The sequence below is a fragment of the Ursus maritimus genome, unplaced genomic scaffold, assembly GCF_017311325.1.
Source record: "Ursus maritimus isolate PB19 unplaced genomic scaffold, ASM1731132v1 scaffold_33, whole genome shotgun sequence".
NCBI lineage: Eukaryota > Metazoa > Chordata > Mammalia > Carnivora > Ursidae > Ursus > Ursus maritimus.
Genome location: NW_024425897.1, coordinates 939,253 through 961,832, shown reverse-complemented (window position 1 = coordinate 961,832; position 22,580 = coordinate 939,253). Strand labels below are relative to the sequence as shown.

General features: G+C 57.7%; 1 protein-coding gene across 3 annotated transcripts in view; it reads left to right on the top strand.

Annotated features, from left to right (window-relative positions):
* The window catches only part of CABIN1 (calcineurin binding protein 1), a 151,211-nt gene that overhangs the window by 100,211 nt on the left and 28,420 nt on the right, over positions 1 to 22,580 (top strand). For all 3 annotated transcript variants that reach the window (XM_040619499.1, XM_040619498.1, XM_040619500.1), the window contains exon 29: positions 4,516 to 4,629. In XM_040619499.1, the coding sequence (XP_040475433.1) occupies positions 4,516 to 4,629 (114 nt within the window). The remainder of the gene's footprint in view (positions 1 to 4,515; positions 4,630 to 22,580) is intronic.

The following is a 22,580-nucleotide window of genomic DNA, read 5'->3' as shown; positions in this document are numbered from 1 at the left end:
GCTGGCACACAAGAGGGGGCAGACAATAAAGCCATCCGAGAGTCAGCAGAGGAGGCTGTTTAAGATGGCCATGGGGCTGTGGGGACAGTATTGGGGGGCAGGTGGGAGTGGGGTGAGATGGCGCCAGGCAGAGACCTGCAGGGACCAAGGTGGGGGCAGAGGCAGGTATGGCTACGGGGCTGCGCACATAATGGGAGAGGGGCGGGAAGGGGAGGAACCTGCGTGTGTGCAGGTAAGCTGAGATATGGAGCTGGCTCTCACTCTGAAGGAGCTGAGAGGCCTTCAAGCAGAGGAGTCAGGAGGGTCCCTCTGCCCTGTGGCAGGATAGGGGTGTCCAGGCGACAGGCGGTGGAGGACATCGAGATGCCATGTGCTTCTGGGGATTCTTCTCCCCGCCTCTCATCAGGACTCCACCCTCCATCTGCCCCCTGTTTGGGCATTTAGTGTGTTCTGCCCTCTGTCAGTGGAGGTCTGTGCACTAAGCTTCAGGGGGCCCATGGATCCCAGGAAGATTGGTGCTCTTCTCTGGCAAGTGGCCCCGTGGTGTTTCTCCCATTCCCAGGGGTGACGGTAAGCTGAGGCTCCGGGCCAGTGGCATGGTGACAGGTTGTTCAAGGCCTGAGACAGGGCTGCCTCAGAGCTGCACATAGTATGGCCCCAGGTAGATTTGTAAAGGGACTTGCCCACCCTAGAGTGGGGGTGCAGGGTAAGAGCCCAATCCTTGGAGTCCTTCAGATCTGGACCAGAATGCAAGCCTGGCTCTGCTACTTCCTGGCTTGGGGGACTCGGACCAACTCTTGGACCTCTCTGAGCCTCAGTTTCCTCGTCGGTAAACTGGTGATACACAGGACGAGGAGCAATGTGCTGTGCTTAGCCAAGGTGGCATCGTGCCTCTCACCTCCCCATAACGTGAAGCTGCAGGGCAGACTCTGCAGTACAGGTGTGCCCCCCCCCCCGGCCTGACACTTGTCAGTTCTCTGGACAGGTTTCCTTGTCCCTGTCAGCTCCCATCCGGGGCCTCAGACATAAATTAGCAGAGGTCTCCCATGAGCTGTCTGGACGCATTGTGCCTTGGCCATCGATCGGCTCTCTCTGGCGGGCTTGGGAGACGACTGAGGAGCCTTGCTCTCTGCTGGTGTGCCGGGGCCAAGTCTGCAGGAGGCTAATTGACAATCCTGATCGGGTTTGGCAGGCTTGTGCTTTCTGCACTCTTCTCAAGTGGCTGGTTTTCAGGTCTCTACGAGTGCTGGGACCTCTCCCACAGCCTCCTCCCCCGCTGGTCCTCCACCTTCTGCCTGACTGTCCGGGTGGGAAGGGCCATCTTGGTGCAGGTTTCATGGGAGAAGTTGCAGAGTTAGGGCAGGAACAGAAGCCCTCAGGGATGTGTGTTCCTGTCCCACAGCCTTGGGGCCTGGAATGAGACAACTGGCTCAGGGAAGCAGGGTCCCCCACTCTCTCCACCCTGGCCCAGGTGCTGTTCTCTCTCATGTGTTGCCACGCCACATGGAAGTCTTTGTTGTATTTTATTTTCTTGATGTTCTTTTGAAAATTATGGCCACCATGGAGATGTTTCTTCAAGTCTTATTTCCCAACCCTTTTCAAACTGCTGCTAACTGGATACTTCCTTAAGTCCCAAAGGAGCCCCAGAAGGGGCTTTCGTGTCATGGCGCTAGGGCTACTCCAGCTCCGTGACGGCTGTGTGCAAGCCATAGCTGAGGTGTCATCTCCCCTAGGAGCCTCACTGACCTACTTAGACTGGACCATAGGTGGGTCTCCTTTGTGCCCTGTCTCCATGGTCATGGTCAGGTGGGCTCACCTGTCCTATTCGAAGTGCACATATCAGTTTTCTGTCTCACGTCCCTTTCTGTGAGGGTCCCCTTCATGACTGATTAAACTGGCAGCCTCTCACATCTCACTTGGGAAAGTCTTTGAACCAAGTGACACTGAGACCAAGGGATCATGGCTGAGTACTGATACAGGTCATGAGCTTCTCTGCTGGGCTCCCTGAGCAGCTGCCCTGCCTGCTGGAGGTCTGAGACTTTATCATCTCTTTGGATCCCATGTCCCGGGGCCCTGAGGAGCCCTTAGCAGCTTAAACGAACCTGAGTTGGATCTTACTTACTCCTTGTACTGATGCACACCTGACCCACTCTGTTTCCCGGCTCTGCACTCAGTTTGTCCATGGCCGACCCTCCCTCCCCTAGCAGAAGTCTCAGGGCAGGCATGTAACCAGCCTTTGGAGGCTTCTTAATGGACTGGTCTGGGAGGCGGGGTCTCTGAGCCAGACATGCCGGGCACTGCTCTGGACACTGGAGTGTGAACTGCAAGTAGACCCCCCGCCCCGCCCCGCCCCGGCACATTAGTACTCATAAGCTGAAGGCTGGGACTGAGTGGTTCACTCTTCTTCCTATGTATAGGGCAGAGTGGCCCCTGTGTTCCTGGTCAAGGGCCTGGGCTGAGGGCCAGGGACTGTTGCTGCCTGGGTAACCCCTCTCCTCTGCCTGTCTCTGCCTCCCCCATGTGGGGGCGGAGAGGAGGTGCCTTGGCCTTCAGGAAGCCTTGTCATTTACCATGAATGGCTGTGGCTTCAGTCCCTGAGGCCCTAGAAAGGCCTGAGAGTCCTAGAGAAGTAATGTCTCAGGAGACTGTAGCTGTGGCTGCCCCTCCCTGACAGCCGCTGAGCCTCAGCGAGAGCATCCCCCACACGGCCCTCGGTGTGATTCCGACTCTGGGCTTGCCTTGCTGTTGTGATTGGAGTCTGTGAGAGAGGCAGAGTCTCAGTCTGCTCCTGATTTCAGCATGTCATATGTGTCTGAGCAGGTGTCTGGGCTTAAGGAGGGCTCTGAGCAAAAAAGCAAGCCTCCTGAGTACAGGCTTAGAGGGGTCAGCTGTTCAGAGGGCTGTGGACAGCATGTGCCCTCTCGTCCAGCTGGGGTTGGCCCTACTGTCCTATGTGCTGGGCTGCCCATGGCCCTCTAGTCCCTGGCCCCACATTGAACCTGCTTAGACCAGGCTGGGCTGCAGCCCTGCTGGGCAAGGGCAGCCTTGACTTTACGGGGCCTCAGCCTTCAGCCACTTCAGAGCCAGGCCATGTGCCCTTAGGAAATGGCCTTAGAGTCGCTGCCAGGCTTAATCATCCAGGCTTCCCCCAGGAGATGATGTTTTCCCTCAGGCTTCCACGGAAGAGCTAGCTTTGTCTGCTGTGAGTGCGTCATCCAGGAGATGCGTGCTTGAAACTTTACCTGTCTCCATCCCAGACGGGCCCTCAGTTCTGTGTCCCATCCCCTCGCAGCTGCGGGGTCTGGCCTGGTATACTGGGTGCAGAGCAGCCCTCAGCCCCAACAGCAGCCCCTGGTGCATGTCCCTCTGTGCAGAGGTAGGAGCAGAGGCTCAGATGCAGCCCAGCAGGGGCCCCCAGCCAGCAAGCCAGGGAGCTGGGGTTTGTACTTTGGCCAGAAGTTGTGACTAGGGGGACTATTTCATGAGTTCAGCCTGACCAGTAGTGAGCGCACTGGAAGCAGGTGAGACAGGCTTGCAGGCTGAGACGTGAGAAGGCATTAAGCAATTGGGACGTGAGGTGATAAAGACCTGGCACCAGGGGTGAGAGAGGCAAGGAAGGGACCTGGATGGGGCTGGGGGAGGAGTACTGATTGGCTGGAGGGGATGGGTGCTGTGGAAAAGAGGAGGGTCTGATGTTGGGCAGTCCAGGTTCCAGTCCCAACTCTGCCCCCTGCTGGCTTCTCCCTTGTAAGATAGCACTGTCTCAGGTGCTGGGGTGAGAGGGTCCTGGCGTGGGAGCCTCCATGGGAGACACCTGAGGTGGCAGGCCTTGAAGCCGGTGGGGAAGGGCTGCGCTCTAAGCCAATGAGAAGGCCCTAGAGAAGGCCAAGGCAGCCAGGCCCACACCCAGCCTCTCGTGCTGCCCCGGAGTCCCACCTGGGCTAGCAGCCTCTTATTGCCACCTTACCAGGCCCTTGGGCCTGGACTCCAAGAGGCACCATTGCCCAGAGATCACTGGCCTGAGCGCTATGGGTGGAACCCCCATCCCCTCCCAAGCACTTAAGGCCCTGGCATTCTACAGGGACCAGCTCTTCCAAGCCTAAGGTGGCTGTGTTGCCAGCTGCGATGAGTACTGCTGACATCCTGACAAGTCAGGGCTGACTCAGGCCAGCGGGGTTCCCCTTGATAGAAGGCAGGGCACTGGGTCCATGTAGTAGCTTTTTAAGGCCGGTCCGGGCGAGGGGTCCCTATCTGTGCCCTTCTTGGGCAATCTGAGGCCACACTCTCCTAAGTCAGCTGTGCTAAGCAGGAAATCAGTTCCGGAAATGTACCTCACAGCCAGATGATCAAAGCCCACAGCCAGAGCTCCCTGGAGCTGCGGGATCGGTGTCTGCAGAAGCCGCTGCTCATCGCCGCTCTGCCAACGCAGCCAGGAAGGAGGGGACTGCCTCCCTTCCCCGTGGGCGCCGCGAGCTGCCCACACACTCACTTCCAACCTACTTCTTGTTTCCCCAGAACCTCCAGTGGGCCCGCGACGTGTTGCTAGGCAGCGGTATCCCGTGGCAACAACTGCAGCACATGCCGGCACAGGGGCTCTTCTGCGAGAGGAACAAGACCAATTTCTTCAACGTGAGTACTTTGCCTTGTTGATTTCCGAGGCTGCTTGCTGCACTGCTTTGCACCAGAGGTGTGCGAGTGGCCCCCCTGGGCGGACGTTCCCAGGACCACGGCTTTGCGGCATCCTCAGAGGGCGGGCAGGGTGGCGCGGTCGGGAGTGCGCCAGACTCGGGAGTGGGGCCATGCCTGCCGAGCGACTTCTGGCAAGTCGCTGCCCCCGTCTGTACTGGTTTGCCTGTCTGTGGGGAGAGGCATGGATGGGCTCAGTGTGTTCTCTGGAGCCTCAAGTATTCTGGGGCCGCGGGAGGCAGTGGTGAAGGAGCTCCAGGCCCATGTCTGCTTCTCCTGGAGCAGCTCCATGTGTCCCCATGTGGTCTTGGCACCCAGGAAATTCTGACCAAAGCCAGGTCTACTGCTTAAAAAACAAGTTTGGCCAGTGCTGGGCTTTCAGTACCCTTCCAGCCTTGACATTCTGGGTAGGGTAGAGACCCACCCCTTGACCAGGACATGGCCTGTCACCACGGCCTGTTTGCTTTCCATCCCTGAGGCCCCCCTAAAGCCCACAAATACCTTTCCTGGCCACCCTGCCCAGGCCCATCCCTCCCTCGTTTGCTCTGTCCTGCACAGAGACTGCTGGCCCCTCACTCTGCTCCACCAGCAAGTCCTCAACCACCCCTCCCAGCATAGCCAGCTCCCAGTTGGGTGGCTTTGCCAAGTTACCCAGACCCTCTGAGCTTCGGTGTCTTCTCTGTTTTCCCTGATGCCCTGTTACATGGAAGGAAACTAAAGGGTGGGGTTGACCCGGACAGGAGCTGAGGAGAGCAGGTCTTGGGTCTAGAGGTTCTCGAGTCTCGTGGCAATGGGGACCTCCCCACTGAGAGCCAGCCAGGCAGTGAGGTGTCTGGGTCCGTGGCTCTTCTCACCTAGGCTCTGACCTTCTAGTAGCTAGGCAGGTGCCATGGAGCCTAGGAGCTCTGCACCTGCCAGCCCTCTCTCTCTCACTCTCTCTCTCTCTCTGAGTATTTTATAGACAAGCAGTAGATGTAATCTGTAACCAGTCTACACAGTATCAAGGGTTTGCAGAGAAAGAGAAGTTCCCTTCTACCCAGATGCCCGCAGCCACCATGCCACAGTAGCCACTGTTCCTCATTCTGTGTGTGTCCTTCCAGAGGGTGTCTGTCTGTTTATAAGCCAGGGCACAGACATGTACACAAAGGACAAACTACATGTGCTTCTGACCTTTGTCGTTGTTGTTTTTTCACTTAAAATTCTATTTTAGAGCGTGTTTAAGAACTGGTTCTTTTTAATAGCTGCATAGTATTCCCAACATATGGATGTGCCGTAATTTACCTCCCCATACCCTACCTATTGATGGGCATTTAGGTGGTTTCCAATCTTGTTATTTCCGTGTTTCGTATGTATATCTTTGATATGTAGAAATTCATTCATAGGATAAATTCCTAGAAATAATTCCCTGGTTGAAAGGTTTGTGGTACCTTTCAAGTTCTAGAAGATAGTACCCTCCAAAGATCCAGCCCACATTCCCAAACATAGATTCATTTTTTTCAGACCTCTTCTACATTTATGTTATTTAACTGTTACGTATTTGCTCTTCAGTAGGTGAGAAATGCTATCGTATTTCATTTATTATTAGTGGGATTGTCTGTGATATCACGTTAGCAGTTTTAATTTCTTCTCCTGTGCCATTTCTGCTCATGTTAATTTTCTTACTAGATTGTTGATCTTTTTCTTTTTGATTTATGAGAACTCTATATATTAATGAAATGGGCTCTTTGTCAGTGTTACGTTTTTTTCTGTAGTTGCTAAATTGAAGTTAGAGCCAGACAGCTAGCTAGTTTCCCTGAGCCCCTTTATCAAATGAGCTACCGTTATTACCTGCCTTGAAGAGTAATTGTAGGGATCAAGTTATATAATGGGGTAATGACCCTAATTCAGGATCTGGCACATGGTAGGTGCTCAAGAAAACAGCTTCCCTTCTTCTCCCCTCTCCCATTGTTGGTATTTGCCCTCAGAGACTATACAGTAATGTTGGAAGGAGAGAGCCAGCCTCCCTCTCCCTCACGGGTGGAGTGCTTATCCTTCCTAATGATACAGTTTGGGAGACCAGCACCTCAGATGCCTGTAAACCCAGGGCACGTCTGAGCTGGCAGCCAGGTGCTCGGGGCCCCTTCCCCATTGGGGTCACTCCCCGTAGCAGCTTCTGTGGTTTCTGGGGCCTTCCAGAAAATGAGTTCTGCAGAAGGGCAGTCAGGCTGTGCCTGTGGGAGAGAAGGCTGGCAGAGCCCTGGGTGAGCTTGGCAACTGGACAACACCTCCCTATAGCCAGAAGCCCCTGCAGATACAGGCCACCCCGCCTGGACTAGATGATTTGCATGGTTTTACCTCCACCGTGTCAGCTGTTTTTTCTCCGTGCTTCCCAGTGACCTGCTGCTGCCCTCTCTGGCCCAAGTCCTGGCCACCTCCGCTCTCTTGGCTCTTCTCTTTGGAGGTGGGTTGGGGCTCCTCGTGCTTCTCTAGCCCAAAGTGTTAACCTCTGGGCAGAGGCCAGACACTTGCACCCCCATTTGTGAAGTACCCAAAGGACAGGTGCTCCCAGGTGCTTGATGACACAATGGCCCTTGCTGAGCCCACCCCACCCTGTCCTTGCCATTGCTACAGGAGGACCCTCAGGGTGGACACCTCCAGCCCTGCCTCACACCCAGAGACTGTTGACCCTGTGTGCTCTCAGTACACGAATTTGTCTAGCAGATTTGACCAAGTGTGAGGAAATGGTTTTCTGCCACGTTTACAGAGGAGCACTTAGAGCCCCCTCAGCTGACTCTGCTGGGATGGGGCCATGGCTGTGACAACTGGGGTTGTAGGTCAGGAGGAACAGGCTGGCTCTTCTGCCTTCCACTGTGCATTGGGGTTAATGCTTCAGCCTGGGGTGGAGGCAGAGGCACAGGGCTGCTGGCCCTTGTCAGGAGGTTGTACAGGGAGGGTGAGGGCAGGGACACTAGGCACCCTGACCTGCCATCTCTCAAAACCCCCACTGTCCTGGGCCACCCATGCCACCCAGGAGGCTGTCTGGACAGCCCCCTCATCATCCTCAAGGACCCGGGCTAGGGGACCTTCCTGTTATTTATTAATGATAATTTCTGAAAATTGTGTGAGTCTCATAGGGTCACACTGTCACTGCAAACAGTCCAGACATACAGTGGAGGCCAAACGCCGTGGCCTTCTCAGAGTTCTTTCTGTGCGTGGTTGGGCTGTTTTCTTGTCTCAGGTGTGTGTGTACAAAGTCAGACAAGTTTGTTGTGCGGCTGTAAAAAATCGTGTCACACACGCACATGCTCTTCAGCAACCTGGGTTTTTTTGTCTGTTTTTTGTTTGTTTGTTTTGCTGACATTAAGTCTGAGAGAAGTTTCCCTGAGGAGCACAGGCCATCTCACTTTTGAAGCTGCCACCCAGCATTGTGCCATGTGGGGGCCACAGTCTCCTCGAGTGGGCACATGTGTGGCGCCCAGCTTTGTGCTCCCAAGGAGGCTGCAGCGGGCCTCCCTGTGCCTGTCTTTGTGCCGTCTTCCTCTCTCAGTCCCTAGCTGTCCCGGCGTGGCCCGGAGAGGTGCTCACTGTTTGTGGACCGATTGCATTCGTGCACTTTCCCTTAACAGCTTGTCTCCAGGCACATCCTCCTGGTCCAGCCAGTGCTGGCCGCTGTGGCGCCCCGCCCCAGGATGCTTGCGGGCTTGCGGTAGAGCCCCGCGCGCAGGTCCCTCCCTCCGTGTAGGGACTCTGTAGGACGCCGTGGGGCACATGGGAGAGTTGGGGAACTCTTGAAGAGTTTGGGTGTGCTGGAGGCAGGGTTCCCACTGCGGGGCGGGTGCCGCTCAGTCAGGAAAGGGCCAAGAGACAGAGGCCGAGGTTAGAGGCACTGTCGGGGGAGCTCCTCAAGGCTGGGCCATGCCTGAGGCAGTGCTGGCTGAGCCTTCTTGGGGAGAGTGAAGAGCCAGACAAAGGGATGGGTGCTGAAGGGCCGGGGAGTGCGGCCTGGGCTTTGATGGCAGCCGTCCTCATGGGAGCTCTTGCACATGGGGTTCAGCGGGCCTGCGGCACAGCTGGCTGGGAACCCACAGCAGCGTAGACGTGGCATGTAGCAGGGCGCAGCAGTGTGGTTGGATGAGCATGTGAGTGAGAGAGGAATGAACTTGGCACATCTCCAGTCCCACTGTTCCATAACTTGACTGCGAGGGAACAGTTCCCAGCCCACTGCCTTCCTCTGCCGTGGAAAATCCCTGCTTGTGGGCTGTCTGCCGAGCAGGTTGGAGCTCCTGGGCCATGGCTCATGCTCCAGAGCAGGCCGGAGCCCCCCTGAGGGCCCCGTTCCTCAGCCCTCTCCCACCAGGTGGAACAGTCTGGTCTTTGCCAAAACAGAGCCAGAGTGGTTGGTTGTTGGTTGAGGTCCTGCGGCCCCCCTGCCCCAGCAGGGCCTGGTCTGGGCCCTGGCGCCTGTTCTTTCACAGCATCGGGCGGGACCCGCGGAGGCGTGTGGCTGTGTGATTCAGAGGTGGCTCGTCAGGCCAACTGTGCAGAACAGGGAGCAGGGAAGACAGGGAGGCCGGGGACTGGGACCGTGAGGTGGGGATTGGGCCTGGGGACATACGAACTCTCCTGAGCCAGTGCCAGCCCTGAGTGGGCTGTGGGCGGGGAGGGCCGGGGGGCTGTCCCTCTCTGGGCAGAGGGGGCCAGGAAAGCAGGCTCCAAGCACACCGTGGAGGCTGAGCACTTGTCTCCGAGTGCCCAGAAGCTTCTACGGCTTCCTGTACAGGTGTGTGCACTTCTGGGCAGGTGGGCCTGCATAGACTGGAGCTGGGCTGCTCTGTCCAGAGTGAACTTCTCTCCCTCTTATAGTTGCTGCAGAAATGTTCCCATAGTAACCAAGCCAGAGATGGCTCTCCTTCCTTTCCCAAAATGTTTGCTTATTTTAGCAGGCAGGGTTTTTTCTTGTTTCAACCCAGTTTCCAGCCACTGTGAAAGAAGCAAAGGAAGCTGAGGGCCCAACTAGCACGGCTTCCTGCGTCCGAGACTGCGTGGGGTGGGCAAGGCTGTTGCTCGAGTTTGAGGCAGTAGAGGGGATGTGCTGGCTTGCTGGGACTTGGCTGCCCTGTCGCGGTGCCCCCGTAGCCCCTCCTGCCCCATGTGTGGGTCTGCCTGCCCCTCAGGCGAGCAGCCCATGGCCAGCGGCACCCAGGGCAGGTCCCCAGGCCCTGGGGACACTGAGAAGAGCACAGACTTTGGACTTGGGTGGGCTTGGCTCCTGGCCACTCCACCCCTTCCCAAGCCCTGCATAAGGCACGGGGCTGCCTGTTGGCAAGGTGGTCACAATAGGCAAATGGAAGCCCTCGCCCAGCATGTGCTTGGCACATCACGCAATCACCCTTAGGATCAGGAGTCAGCCCGCGTGGGGCTTTGGGGCTTATCTGTGGATCCCAGTGGTGCTTCAGGAGGGCAGGGCTGGTACCAGAAGGGGCATGGCTAGAGCCAGGGATGGGAGCCCCATCTCTTACAGGGCCCGGGCCCTCCAGAGGTTCAGACCCTGCCCTGGCTCGAGTGGGGCAGTCTGAAATGCAGGGCTGCCTCTGCCCACCACAGAGGCCCCTTCCTGCATGGCCTGGTGTGGCCCTTGGTACCTGTAGGTGCAGGTCGTGCTCACTCCTTGGTCAGTGCTGCAGAGGGCTCTGCTGTCTGTGTTCCAGCTTATCTAGCTGCCCTCTTCCAAGGGGAGCAGTAGCTTCCAGTTCTCCACTGGTACAAAAACATGGCCTTCCCTGGTCTCCCTCTTCAGACCTGCGCAAGTCTCCAGGACAAGGTCACAGGCCTTCCAAAACCAGTGCCTCCACATGTCGGAAGCCAGGTGGTTCTTTGGATGCTGTCCAGGTTCCCTCTCACCAGCCCCTTCTCCACCTTTCCTGGCCCTCAGAACCACAGATGACTTTCATTTGGCCTATCTATGGGGTGATTGGGAAGGCCGAGCCCCTTCCTATACCTATGGCTGGGGCCTCTGTCTGCTCCAGCCCTGATGTGCACTGCTACCCAGCAGCCACTACGTGGGCTCTATGGTTCTGTTTGTCCTGAGTCCACGTTGCTTAAAGTGTTGGGAGATAGTCGTCACGAGTTGTCTTTGTTCTTCAAAGGATCGTGTTGTGTGGTCCCCAGCCCTGGAGCCTGAGTGCTCCCTGAGGGCCCTGATGTGAGAGGAAGGGCCTCCACAGGCTGGGCAGCCAGCTTGGGGGAGAGCCACCCAGCAGAGCTGGGGAAAAGGAGAGAAGGCCTCTAAAACCCCTGGCACCCCATCTTTCTAGGCAAGAATCAGTCACATCCCTTCTACTCTAACTTGCTGCCAGTTGGCTGTGTGACCTTGGGGGGTCCCCCTCCACCTACCCAGTGAGCACATGCCAAGTATTAGGAAGGGGCAGGCACAGCGGGCCCACCTCCCAGGCAGGTAGCCCAGCCTCTGAGCCTAATGCACGGCTGGGCCTGAGACAGTGGCCCAGCCCTCGGGAGGGAGCCAGGGGTCCAGATGGAAGCCGGTGGTGCCAAGCAGGGCACAGCTTCTGGAGGGCACACTCCCAAGAGGGACCTCATCTACAACAGTGTCTCTGTCACCCCGCCCCCCAGCACATTCCCCTGGTGTAGTGCTCAGCAGGTGGGCACACTTAAAGACCTGCCCTTGAGAGTTTCCTGGGATGGGGTTAACTGGGAAGCGAGCAGCCCCAGAGTGAGGGACAGCAGGCACCGTCCTGGCTTGGGTGAGTCCTGGCCAGGTCCTGGGGTCTGTGCTCAAGACATCTGCCTCCTGCAGGGCTAGACTTGGCCCTTCTTTCCCACTACCAGCCCCCTCCTAGTTCCCGAGAGGCACGGTGCATGGTGGGCCTGTGGGCAGCCCTTTCCTCGCTTGCACCTACCCCTGAGCTGAGTCACTGACACCCACCCCCGGATGCCAGCCCCAAGTTCGGGGCCTTTTGCAACAGGCAGACATCAGGGAAGACCAAGGCACAACCCAGGGATGAGGTGTTGGTCTCCACCCAGTTAATTACACCCTATACCGCTTCTGGCAGCAGCAGATTTGTCCTGCCTCCCAACAGTAAACAAGCCCCAGGAGCGTTGGCGTGGGGTGTTCTGGCCGTGGGGCGCTCCAGTGCAAAGTCCCGCCCACCCTCTCCGGTCAGGGCCAGGGAACGTCGGAATAGGAAGCCCCCGGTTGGCAACAGACCCACAGCTTTTCCTGAAGTCAGTCCACCCATGTCAACTTTGCTACTGTCAGGACCGGTTGTGACCCATTCAGGTTCCACCACTGCTTGTCCCTGTGCCCACACCTCAGGGAATGTGTTGCCCCATTGTTAAACCTGCTGTGCGCCAGGCCCTGGGCCAGCTACAGTGTTGGTGAGGTCCTGTGTCCATAGGCCCATTTCGTGGAAGTGCCAGCAGGTGAGGTCCCACAACCCGTCCCTGTTGGAGGAAGAACGTGAACCTCACTCTGGTGCTGAAGCCCGTGGGTGGTAGCCCGCAGTTGCACATGAGGGAAGGAGAGCAGAAAGCCAGGGACAGGTTGGCTCCTACACTGGGATCGGCCCAGCTGCTCCCAAGCAGGAGTGTTGCCCGCATGGTTCATTGGCTGGGTAGGGAGGATGGTGTGGCAGTGGGCAGGGGAACATGGGTGTCTAGCCCTGCCCTAGCAGGTGGGGCTAGGATTCCAGGTTGGTGGGGGCTGGAGTCAGTAGCTGGGCCATGCTAGAGGCCAGGACCACCCCTGGGGGCCAGGACTGTACTGTTGGCTGGTGTGGACACTGGGCCTGTGTGGGCACGACTGGGTTGGGTCACCTGTCTATGGTAGACAATCCCTGCCTGGCTCCACCCCGGGGCTGGGGCTCCTGAGGCAGGGCACAGTAACAGTGGAGGCTGCCACTGTTGCCACAGGGCCAGAGCATCTGTGCCCAGCCTGGCCCACGGCAGCAAATGGCAGGACTGGCCCCATTTACAGGCACTCACTGGGGGGTTTATTTGGGGTGCCGCCTTTGATCCTCCACAGCATGTGTGAGTGGCTTAGATACTATTATTATCCCCATTGTACAGATGGGGAAGTTGACACCAGCAGGTGCCCTCGGCTGTCAAAATCAAAAGCCCTTTTCTATCCTCTGCTCACCAGGCTGATATGGCTTCCCCTGTTGGACAGCAGAACTCGTGACCCTGTTTTCAGGCCCTGTTCATAGGCCACTCCCCAGCTGATGTGCTTGCTCTGGGTACTAGGAGAGGATGGCACTGAAGGGGCATTGGTGGGGTGTAGTACTGCAGCAGTACTTGTCAGCAGTCACGCTACAGTGGGGGGGGGAACACCCTGCAGAGATCGGTTCCGTCTGCCCCCTTTGAACGGTGTGCAGAAGCCCAGGGAGTGACCCAAGATCACACAGCTAGCAAGTGGTGAGGCTCAAGTGCAAACCCGGGTTTGTCCTACTCCACGACTGGCTCCTTCAGCTGATGTGTTGGGAAATCAGCGGCCGCATCCAGGCTCTCTCTGCTCCATTAGTGATGTCTGTTGTGGGCAGTGGCAGATTGTGTCCTGTGCCTCTGCCACCACCTTTGGCTGGTGGAGTCCTTTGCCCCTCCCTTGCTCTGAGGCCTCCTGGTGGTGAGGCACTCTCTCCATGGCTCTTTGTCACCTTATGGTGCATTTTGTCTTCCTTCAAGCCATTAGAGAGGCCCCTCTTGAGGGGTACCCAGGTCCTGGGGGAGGTGAGCTGGTGAACAAAAGCTGTGGGAGCCCAGAGCTCACGGTGGGTTTTGGGTAGGAGTGGCTAGATGGGGGAAGGCCATGAGGAGGTGAGGACAGGGGTGGGTTTGTTTAAGCCAAATGTAAGTAAGTCCCACCACCCTTTGGCCTCCATTTTGGAACCTCACCTGGCTGTCATTGCCCCTCCTGCCCACAGGCCTTTGGCTTTAGTGCCTTCTTCAGCCTCTGAAAACATACTGGTTGAGGGCCATTTTGAATAGGGGCTTTCCTCTGTGGTAAGCCTCACAGTCTATTCCGTACATAGGGTCATTGCGCCGCCCAGCCTTCCCAAGCTTACCCTACCTCCTCTTGACCCCCCGCCAGCCCTGCCCTAGATGGTCTCCTCCAGCAAGTGTCAGGACGTGCCTGAGCCCCACCACTGCAGTCACTGTACACATGCTCTTTGAGACCCTCAGGCCTGAATAAACCCCTTCCCCTCCTAGGGCTGAGACCCCAGAATCTGAGGGGGAGCTGACAGTGGGAGAAAGGCAGAGGAGGTGACATTGGAGGAGGTGTCTGCTTGGCGGGCTTCTGCACAGAGGGAGGCATGAGCCAGCATGGGCATCAGGAGGGAGCCGTGTGCCTGCAGAGGCGTTGGCTGGGCCAGATGCAGAGTATGGACTTCCTCGTAGGACAGAGGGGCTAGGAGGGAAGAGATCTTCAAGACATCACGCTTGCCGACACAATGTACTGGAGGGGCCAGGCTGGGGCAGGGCCCACAGCACTGCCAACCTGCTACTTTTGGGGACTCCACTACAGATGATATTGCTCACTGAATCTTTGTAACCCATGAGATGTAGGTAGTGCCAGTATCCCTGCCTTACAGATAAGGACACCGAGGCTTGGTTACCCAGCAAGTCCGCACCTGAGCCAGGTCCCAGGTGGTGGGCATGGCAGCCAGTGGATAGACCCTAGAGACAGGCAGAGGAGGGACGCAGGGCTCCTTCAGACCAGTGAGATAATAGGCAGGGCCGTGAGGACAGGAAGCATGGGGGTGCAGGCGGGGGTGGGCTGAAGCTCAGCCTACTCTGGCGCACCAGGTCCACTGTCCCACACACTTCTACCCAGTGTGGTGTGGGCCCTGCGTCTGCGTGTGTGCATGTGGGACTCCAGGACGCCACAGAGGGGCCACTGCTCATCATCCCACTACTTCCTACGCACCCATGTCATCTGGTGCTCAGAAGAAATTATCTGGGACTTCATTGTGGCTTTCCTCTTCCCCCATGGTGCCGAGTCCCCAGTGGCTGCAGATATCCCACCTGGCCAGTGAGGGACGGGATCAGGCACTGCTCCTGGCCCTGCCTCGGTGGAGGTGACTGTGGCAGGTGTCCTGGCCTCCCCCTCCTCCTAAGATCCCCAGAGCCGCGCAGCAGCGCCATTGTCGGGGTTAAAGGAAACCCAGTCACATCACAGTGGGAATTAGAGAACAGAAAAGAAGGGAAAAGTTTAAATTGAGGAAATCTGAGCTCCTTGGCTGTAGTAGAAATTGCTGCAGTGGTGCTATTTTTAGCATTGTTGAGATGATCTATGGGCCAGTTGCAAAAGTAAACAAAAGATTCACTTCAAGTTCTCCAGGGAAAAAAGGTCCAGTTTTTAAGAGTCTTAAAAAGGTTAGCAAACTTGTGTGGCTTCTTAGCTTATCCTCGGGTTCTCCTTCCTTCCCATGTCCTGGGCTCTGCAAGCTCTGTCGAACTTCACAGCTTCCAGCTTGCTGGGCCCAGGTTCAGCCTGTAGGCCTTCCTGTCCACATCCCTGTCTCCCTTTCTGTGGGAGCTGTGTGGGGCAGAGAGGTGGCTTGAGTGGCGGGGTAGAGAGGAGGGCTGGTTCCTACCTGAGAAGCTGCAGAGTGTCCTGGCCCAAGGGGCTGGCCTGCAGTGGGGCAGTGGAGACAAAGCCACAGGACGCCCAGGCCCCTATCCTGACAGGACCACAGCACAATCCTCAATCCCTGCCCAAGCCCAGCTGCCCTCATTCACAGCTAGAATTTTTTAAAAACCACCAACAATCAAATGTAAACAGGCTTTAGATGGTCATTCCCCCAGTGTGTAGTCTTTTCTGGCCATTGGAGACAGTTTTCATCTCCAGAAATGGATCCACAGTTGTGGCAGTGCCAGGATGCTTGGGCAGAGGGAGAGGATATGTTTAAGCCCTTGGCATTCATGGTCCCGCACATCATGCCAGTCCTGCAAGGGGGCGTGGAGACCCCTGCGGATGGCACAGCTGTGACTTGCCCTGGGCCACACAGCCAGCAAGTGGCAGAGCCCAGACTAGAGCCCAGGCCTGGGACCCGCATCCTGTGGGCCAGCCTCCACGCCAGAGTTTCTGGCCAGCCCGGGGGGACGGCAGTGATTGTGTACACATCCAGAACTGACCTCAGCCCACAGCCCCCTCCACCCAGGCACTGGGGGTGCTCAGTCAGGAGCTTGCTGTTTAACATTCCTGAAGAGAAGAACATTTTCCAGCGCAGACTTCTTTTCCCACTGCACATTAGTTTTTAGAGGCTTGCTCCTGGATACATGTCCCTGCTGTATCTTTCTGGGGCACTGCATGTAACTGTCTCAGCTCTGTCAGAGAGCTCTGAGCTTTGTCCCCTGGGACACCGTCCCAGGCCCAGGCATACCATCTGGAGGGGCAGCACCATGGTGCCAAAGGCAGTTGGGGGAGGCGCACTTCTAGGAGGAGGCCCGGGCCTTGGCAAGGCTTTGGAAAGCAGAACAGGGCAGGCAGCCTACTCAGACCAAGGACCTGAGGATGGCTGGGAATGAGGGGAGAGCCTGAGGGAGGGCTCTGGCTGCTGAGGCTGTAGGCACCCCACCTCAAGGCCAGGAAGAAGAGGGGGGCTCCCTGGCGGGCCCTCCCTGTGCCCCCATCCCCAGGCTGCAGGCGGCCAATCAGTGGGTATGGCCCAATGGAAAGCTAGAAGTGGGGAAGAATGTCATTGAGGGGGCCTCTGCCAGGGAGGAGAGGGAGGCCACAGGGCTTGCTTCCACGCGTGCAGGGAATCTCAGGGGCGGCAGGCACTTCCTTCATTATTCCGCCCTGCAACCCCCTGATCCCCGTTTCATGGCGAGCAAGCTGCGGCTAAGGACAATGGCAGCACGGGCACAGCACCACAGCCTGGAAGGAGCAAAGCTGGGATTCCCACCCCAAAGGGCCTGGCCTCAGAGAGCTCAGACCTCTCCCTGCCCCCCATCCCCCTTCCCACCAACCCACCCACACCCAGCCTGCACCTGGCCTGGCAAGGTTTGAGGTAGGAGCCCATGCTGTTGGCTATGGTACCCAGGGCACACAGGAGGGGGCCTGCAGACGTGACTGCCCACCTCTGCCCTGGGCTTCATCCTGCTTGCCAGGCTCTGGCCAGCTGGCCCCATCCAAACCCTGCAGGGAGGAGGGGTGCTGCATTACCCTTTTTGCAGATGAGGAACCCGAGGTGGCAAGCTCCAGGCCCCTGAGCCAGGCAGTGTGAGTTAGGAGCTCTGCTTCCTGCTATAGTACCGCCCCCATGGGCCTGGCGTACCCACTGACTGAGCCAGGGTGTGGAAGTACTGTGTCTTCTGCAGGGTGGCACATGACCTCTCAGACTCAATCTCTTCATCTCTGAGATGGGAGATGGGAATTTCCAGCATCTGACACTTGAGAGCCTTGTGGTCCCAGCCCTGTGTTGAGGTGGCCACAAGTCATATATCTGAGCCCCAAGAGGTAGCCCTGTGCAGCCCAGAGCCTTTTCTGGGCCTAAACCCTACCAGAGTGTGTGACTTCCCTGTCCTGAGCAGGTAGACAGGGGCCCCAGGTCACGGGAGAGACCCACCCTGCCCTGCCTGGCCCTCCCTGGCAACAGTGGTGACTGGTGGGCTGTTGGCAGCATGTAGCCTCCCTATTCTGTTTCCCCAAAACCCACCTAGGTGATAAAAAGAGGAAGCAGTAGCATCCCCCGACCAGGGAGGATTCCAGATGTGGGAGGTGGCAGGGGTGGAGAGCAGCTGAGGGTCCCAAAGGGGTCTTGCAGCAGGGGTGGGGACAGATGGGCAGGCCTGTATTTGCTGGCCTTTGCCTGTCCTCCCCAGAGCTGTGGCTATGGCTGCTGCCCTCTGGCATCTACTCCCTGCCCATTTGCCTCCCCTTCCTTGCCAAGGCTTCCTGGGTATCCCTCCAGACAGGTCATTGGTACCCTCAGGGGAGCTTGGGGGTTCAGGGTGAGCTGCCCACAGCCTTTGGCCGCTCGGAGGCATCCTAAGCTAGAGTGGAAGCTGGCAGGATGGATTTCCTGAGGCAATGGGCATTGGCCATAGGAGCCCGAGTGAGGGGCGCAGACAGTACCTCCCGTGGCCCAGAGATGCTGTCCTATAAGAACATACCCGGTGGCAAGGCCACCAGGTTTTGTTCGTGATGGATTCTTGTGAGCATGGGGCTGCCCCTCTGGGGGGCCGTGGTTGCCCTTAAGCCCCAGGGTCGAAGGTCACACTCTGGCCTGAGGTCTCCCATCTTTTACTCTGCGTGATGGTGAGGTTGCCTTGTGCGGGGGTTCTCAAGCCAGGAGCCTCTGCACATGTGGCCGGGGCTTGTGGATGGCAGGCAGGGCCTGGAGCGTGGCTGGGATGGGAATACCACATGCCTGGTCCACATATCTTCCTGCGTATCCTACTCTGGGCAAGGTGGAGGCTGCACTGCCCTCAGAGTATAGTTTTGCTGTTGACTTCCTGGTCCTGGTCCCTGCTGACCTCAGTTTCCCCATCTCCAAAGGTGGGCCAGTGGATGAGGTCAGTGGTTTTCCAGCCCGTTTTCCAAAAGAACGTTTTCCTACACACCCCACTAGGAAACATGAAAAGGCAGCCTCTCCAGCAGACAGGAAGGGCTGGGTGCCACCTGCCCCGGCCACACTCCCGTCCTGTCCAGGCTCCTGGGAAGGAGGGGCAGGAGCCGTGGAGACGCTGCGGGGTCTCTGCCCTGCCACCATTCTGCCAACCCAGACAAGGCTTCTTAAGCCGGTGACCAGGCCTTCTTTCTGGGGTGGCTTCAGTCTGGGAACTGCTCTCCTCCTCCTCCTCCAGCCCCCCTTTTCCACTTTTCCTCTTTGGAAAGTTTGACCAAGTTGCTTCTGAGAGAGCAGCATTGGGTTTAAAATCCAAACCAGAGCTCCAGCTCCAGGAGTCCCTGCCTGGTTTCCATGGTGATGGGCTGTGGCCACCAGTGCCCCTGGGGGCAGAGCAAGGATTCCCTCACAAGGGCAGGCTCAGGCCCTGCTCCATGCCTCGCTCCACCCATACAGCTGGGTGGCTCCAGACAAGCCAGTCAGATTTTGTAAGGCTCGGTTTCTTCATCTGCAAAGTGGGGTTGAATAGACCTACCTCAGGGGGTTATAACGGTTCTGCCTGCCATGTGCCCCGGGGACATTGTGCCCAGGAGAGGGTCCAGGAGGGTCCCTGCAGGAGAAGGAGGGAGCTGGGGGAAGGGACCCAGATGACATAAGGCACGTAGGTGAGAGGGCTCACTAGGGCCAGTGGAAGAGAAGGCGAGATGGATCAAAGCCAATTGGGAAGGCCTCTTGAAGGAAGTACAGGAATTTGGTTGATTAAAAACAAATTTAAATGCTGATCTCTAAATATGTATAAGAAATCTAAAATCAGGGTGTGTCAGAACAGGTGGAACTTGCCCTCGAACTCCAGCCCATCCCCTGCAGCAGCATAGAGTCACAGATTCTGTCCAGCCACACCCCACTCCTCCAGCTTCCCCACGTAGAACAAGTACTGGTAGGGGCCAGCTCTGGGGTACAGGGAAGGCCCACCCAACACTGGTCACAGGGAGCCCCAGGCAGCAGGATCCTCTCTCAGCGCCTGGCCGCCTCAGCCCCTTCAGGTCAGCGCTGGGCTTTATTCTCAGAGAGACGCCCACTGGGAGCTACTTGGAGGAAGGTGGGGAGCTTTGGGCTCCAGGCCATGCTTTGGCTGAGGCTCAGGCCCAGGCTCCTCACAGGTGGGAAGTGAACCTGGCTCTGCCACAGGGGCAGGGGCTTGTGAAACCCAGTGAGGTGGTGCCCTGGAGGCCTTTGAAATGGAAGGCTGGCCCCCAAGGGCTGCAGCTGAGGAGCCCTCCCCTGGGTGACAGGAGATAGCTGTGCTCAGGAGCACAGGAGCCCACTACCCTCCGTAGCTTCACTGCTTTTTTTTTTTTTTTTAAGATTTTCATTTACTTATTTGACAGAGAGAGAGACAGCCAGCAAGAGAGGGAACACAAGCAAGGGGAGTGGAAGAGGAAGAAGCAGGCTCCCAGCAGAACAGGGAGCCCAGTGTGGGACTCGATCCCAGGACTCTGGGATCGCGCCCTGAGCCGAAGGCAGATGCTTAATGACTGAGCCACCCAGGCACCCCCGTAGCTTCACTTCTGTATGAGGTTGGGTGTCAGTACCCACCCCAGCGCTTGGCCTGGGCACCCTGAGTGTACTACTTTGTGAGTCTCGGGGTGCTGTGGGTGCAGGGGAGGGGTATCTACCAGCCTCAGCAAGTGGAGGGGGAGCAGGTAGTCGGGAACACTCCTGGAGGAGTAGGCCAGATTGTCAGACCAGGGAGAAGGCGTTCCAGGAGAGGGAACCAAGGGAACCAAGGGAGGCAGTGTGGGGTGTGAGGGTCCTCATGGCTCGGGGCAGGAGTGGTGGAGAAGGTAGAGTGGGTCAGCCCTGTATCTATGGCCAGCAGGCTGGCTCTGTCCTGTGGCAGTGGGGCCCCCACCATAGGGTGTCCTGCTTGCAGTGCCGTGGTCAAGTGGGGAGCTCTCAGAGCAGTGGGCTGTGTAGCTTGGAGAGAAGGCCTGGAGAAGGGCCTGAGGGGTAGAGGTTAGGGAGAATGTTGGGGCAGGGCCAAAAAGAGCCCTGCAGAGTGTCTGAGGGGAGTCTGGGGGGGTGTAGTTTCTGGCCATGGAGGAATAAGACCCATGTCCCGGGCAGGTCTGTGTGGCTTGGCTCACAGAGAGTGCTGTGTTTGGGCTTCGAGCTTCTGCTGTGGGCCAGCCGCAGCATCCTGCCTGTGTGGGAGCCACTCTGAATGGGTGACCCCACTGCTTGGGGATGGAGCCCTGTCCCGTCCCCTAGAGCATGGGTGGGAGGCCCCAGTGCCATCACAGAGGTTGCACATCACTCCAGAGGGAGGAAGGGTGCTGCGCCTGGGTTGCGTCTTCTGGTCACATCTCAAATGTGTTCTGCTTCGGGGGCACCTTTGTGGACTGTTGACTGAGCCCTGCTCCTCAGGATGCATCTGGACGAGTTTGTTCCCCCTTCTGATGCTGTATATGAGATTTCTGCCTCTGGCTGTTGTGGGGCAGGAGAAAATGGTGGACCTGCTTGGGAACCCACATGCCCATGGAGGTGCCAGCTTTGTCTAGGACCTCGCCTCTCTTGTGGTTGGTGTCTGCTCACCCTTGCCCACCGTTCAGCTTGGCCTTTCCCTGCACGAGGATCCTGTGGGGGCCATCCAGGGAAGAAACCTGGCATGGGCCACAGCTACTGCGGCCACTCGTGCCTTGAATTTGGCCCTACTGAGGTTCCTATCACTCCCCCTCACTTAGCAGCCCAGCCAGAGGAGCCAGAGCTGCCCCCCGTCCCCGACCTTCCAAGCTCACAAAGGCCATTTATTAGGAACCTGGGGTCGGACGATAGACTGTCCTAGTTTTCTCAGTGTGCATGTCAGACATGGCTTTTCTAGGATGCAGGCTTCCCTCCTGAGATGAAGCGGAAGCAGCTCAGCAGTCCTCCAAAGAGTGGGCGATTCTAGAAGCCTGGACGCAGCTCTCATTCCCAGCCCTGACATGGGGGTGGGCTCAGAGGAGCCCATTGTAAGCATCTTCTCGCTCCAAGGAGGCTCTCATGGTCCCTATCAATCACACCCCAAGACCCAGCTTGCCCCAAGAGGTACCACAGCCTGCTGGCCTCCCTTCTCTGCCCTGCCTGCAACCCTTCTCTCTCCACAGAGGCCCCTCCACATGGTCCTTTTGGCTGTCCCTGATGTCACAGGCCCCCCACCTGTCTCTCCTCCTCCATTCTGTTCCCCTGTGTGGGGAGATCCGTGTCCAACAGCACCCAGCCCAGATGCCACTGTGTCTTCCTCAGGAAGCTGCCCTGTCCCTTTGTCTCGTTCTAGTTTCTCTCCCTCTGTGGCCACCTCTGCTCTTGATCCCCACGCTGGCTGGGCTGGAAGTGCCAGGTGAGCTGAGTTGATGTGGACTGTGGCTGCATCAGTCCCTGCCCATGAGAGCCCTGGCGTCCATGTCTGCCTCATGGTGACTGGGGATGTGGACGTGGCATTCCCCTCTTGGGAAGGCACCGGTGGGAATGTATGCTTGCCAGGGGCCCACACGCCACTCCCTGCGGAACTGCACACGGCATAGGCACAGCTGTCTGTTGAGGCAGACGTAGCCCTAGCGTGAGGGACAGGGATCCTTGCATCGCGCCCTGTGCACCGCAGCTGGGCTCTTTCCCTGGACATGTCATTTCCCTGTTCCCCCACCACTGTGTCCTCACTCATGGTCATACAGGCAGAACAGCTGGATTCAATCTTGCAGCCACAGAGCAGTCTAAAGAATTTCTGAGTACCAGCAGCCCTAGCATATGAGAATGAAGTGGGGTTGTAGTTGGGGGTCTGTATACCTGGGGAGGAGAGGCACATCTCGCTGTTTTAGCCATCAGGGAGGGGAGAGGAAGCTGGCTAGCATGAGACTGGAAGGCCCAGCATCTTAGGCTGGCATGCACTTGGCAGAGAGGCTGCCCAAGCACACGTCACATAGAGCCAGTGTCCCATAGCAGGGAGGCAGGTGAGCAGCAGTGAGGCTTGTGCCTCCAAACCAGTTGGCAGCTCAGAACTCCCAAGGCTGAGGATTGGGACTGTTAACTCCAGGGAGCATTCTTGCCACCTAAAGGCAGCCCTGGACTCAGCCAAGCAGGAAGATGGGGTTAGGTCAAGTGGGGACTAAGGTCAGAGTCAGCAGAAAGGAAGCAGAGGCAACCTGCAGGTCCGTGTTGGCTCAGGTCTTGAGAAGGGATGGTTGCAGGGGGCCACTAGGGCCACATGGTCCCCTGGGCAGCTCAGCTGACAGCATCTGGGGCAGCAGCCCAGCTCTGGGATCTAATTGGCTTCACTGGGCCAGGAACCCA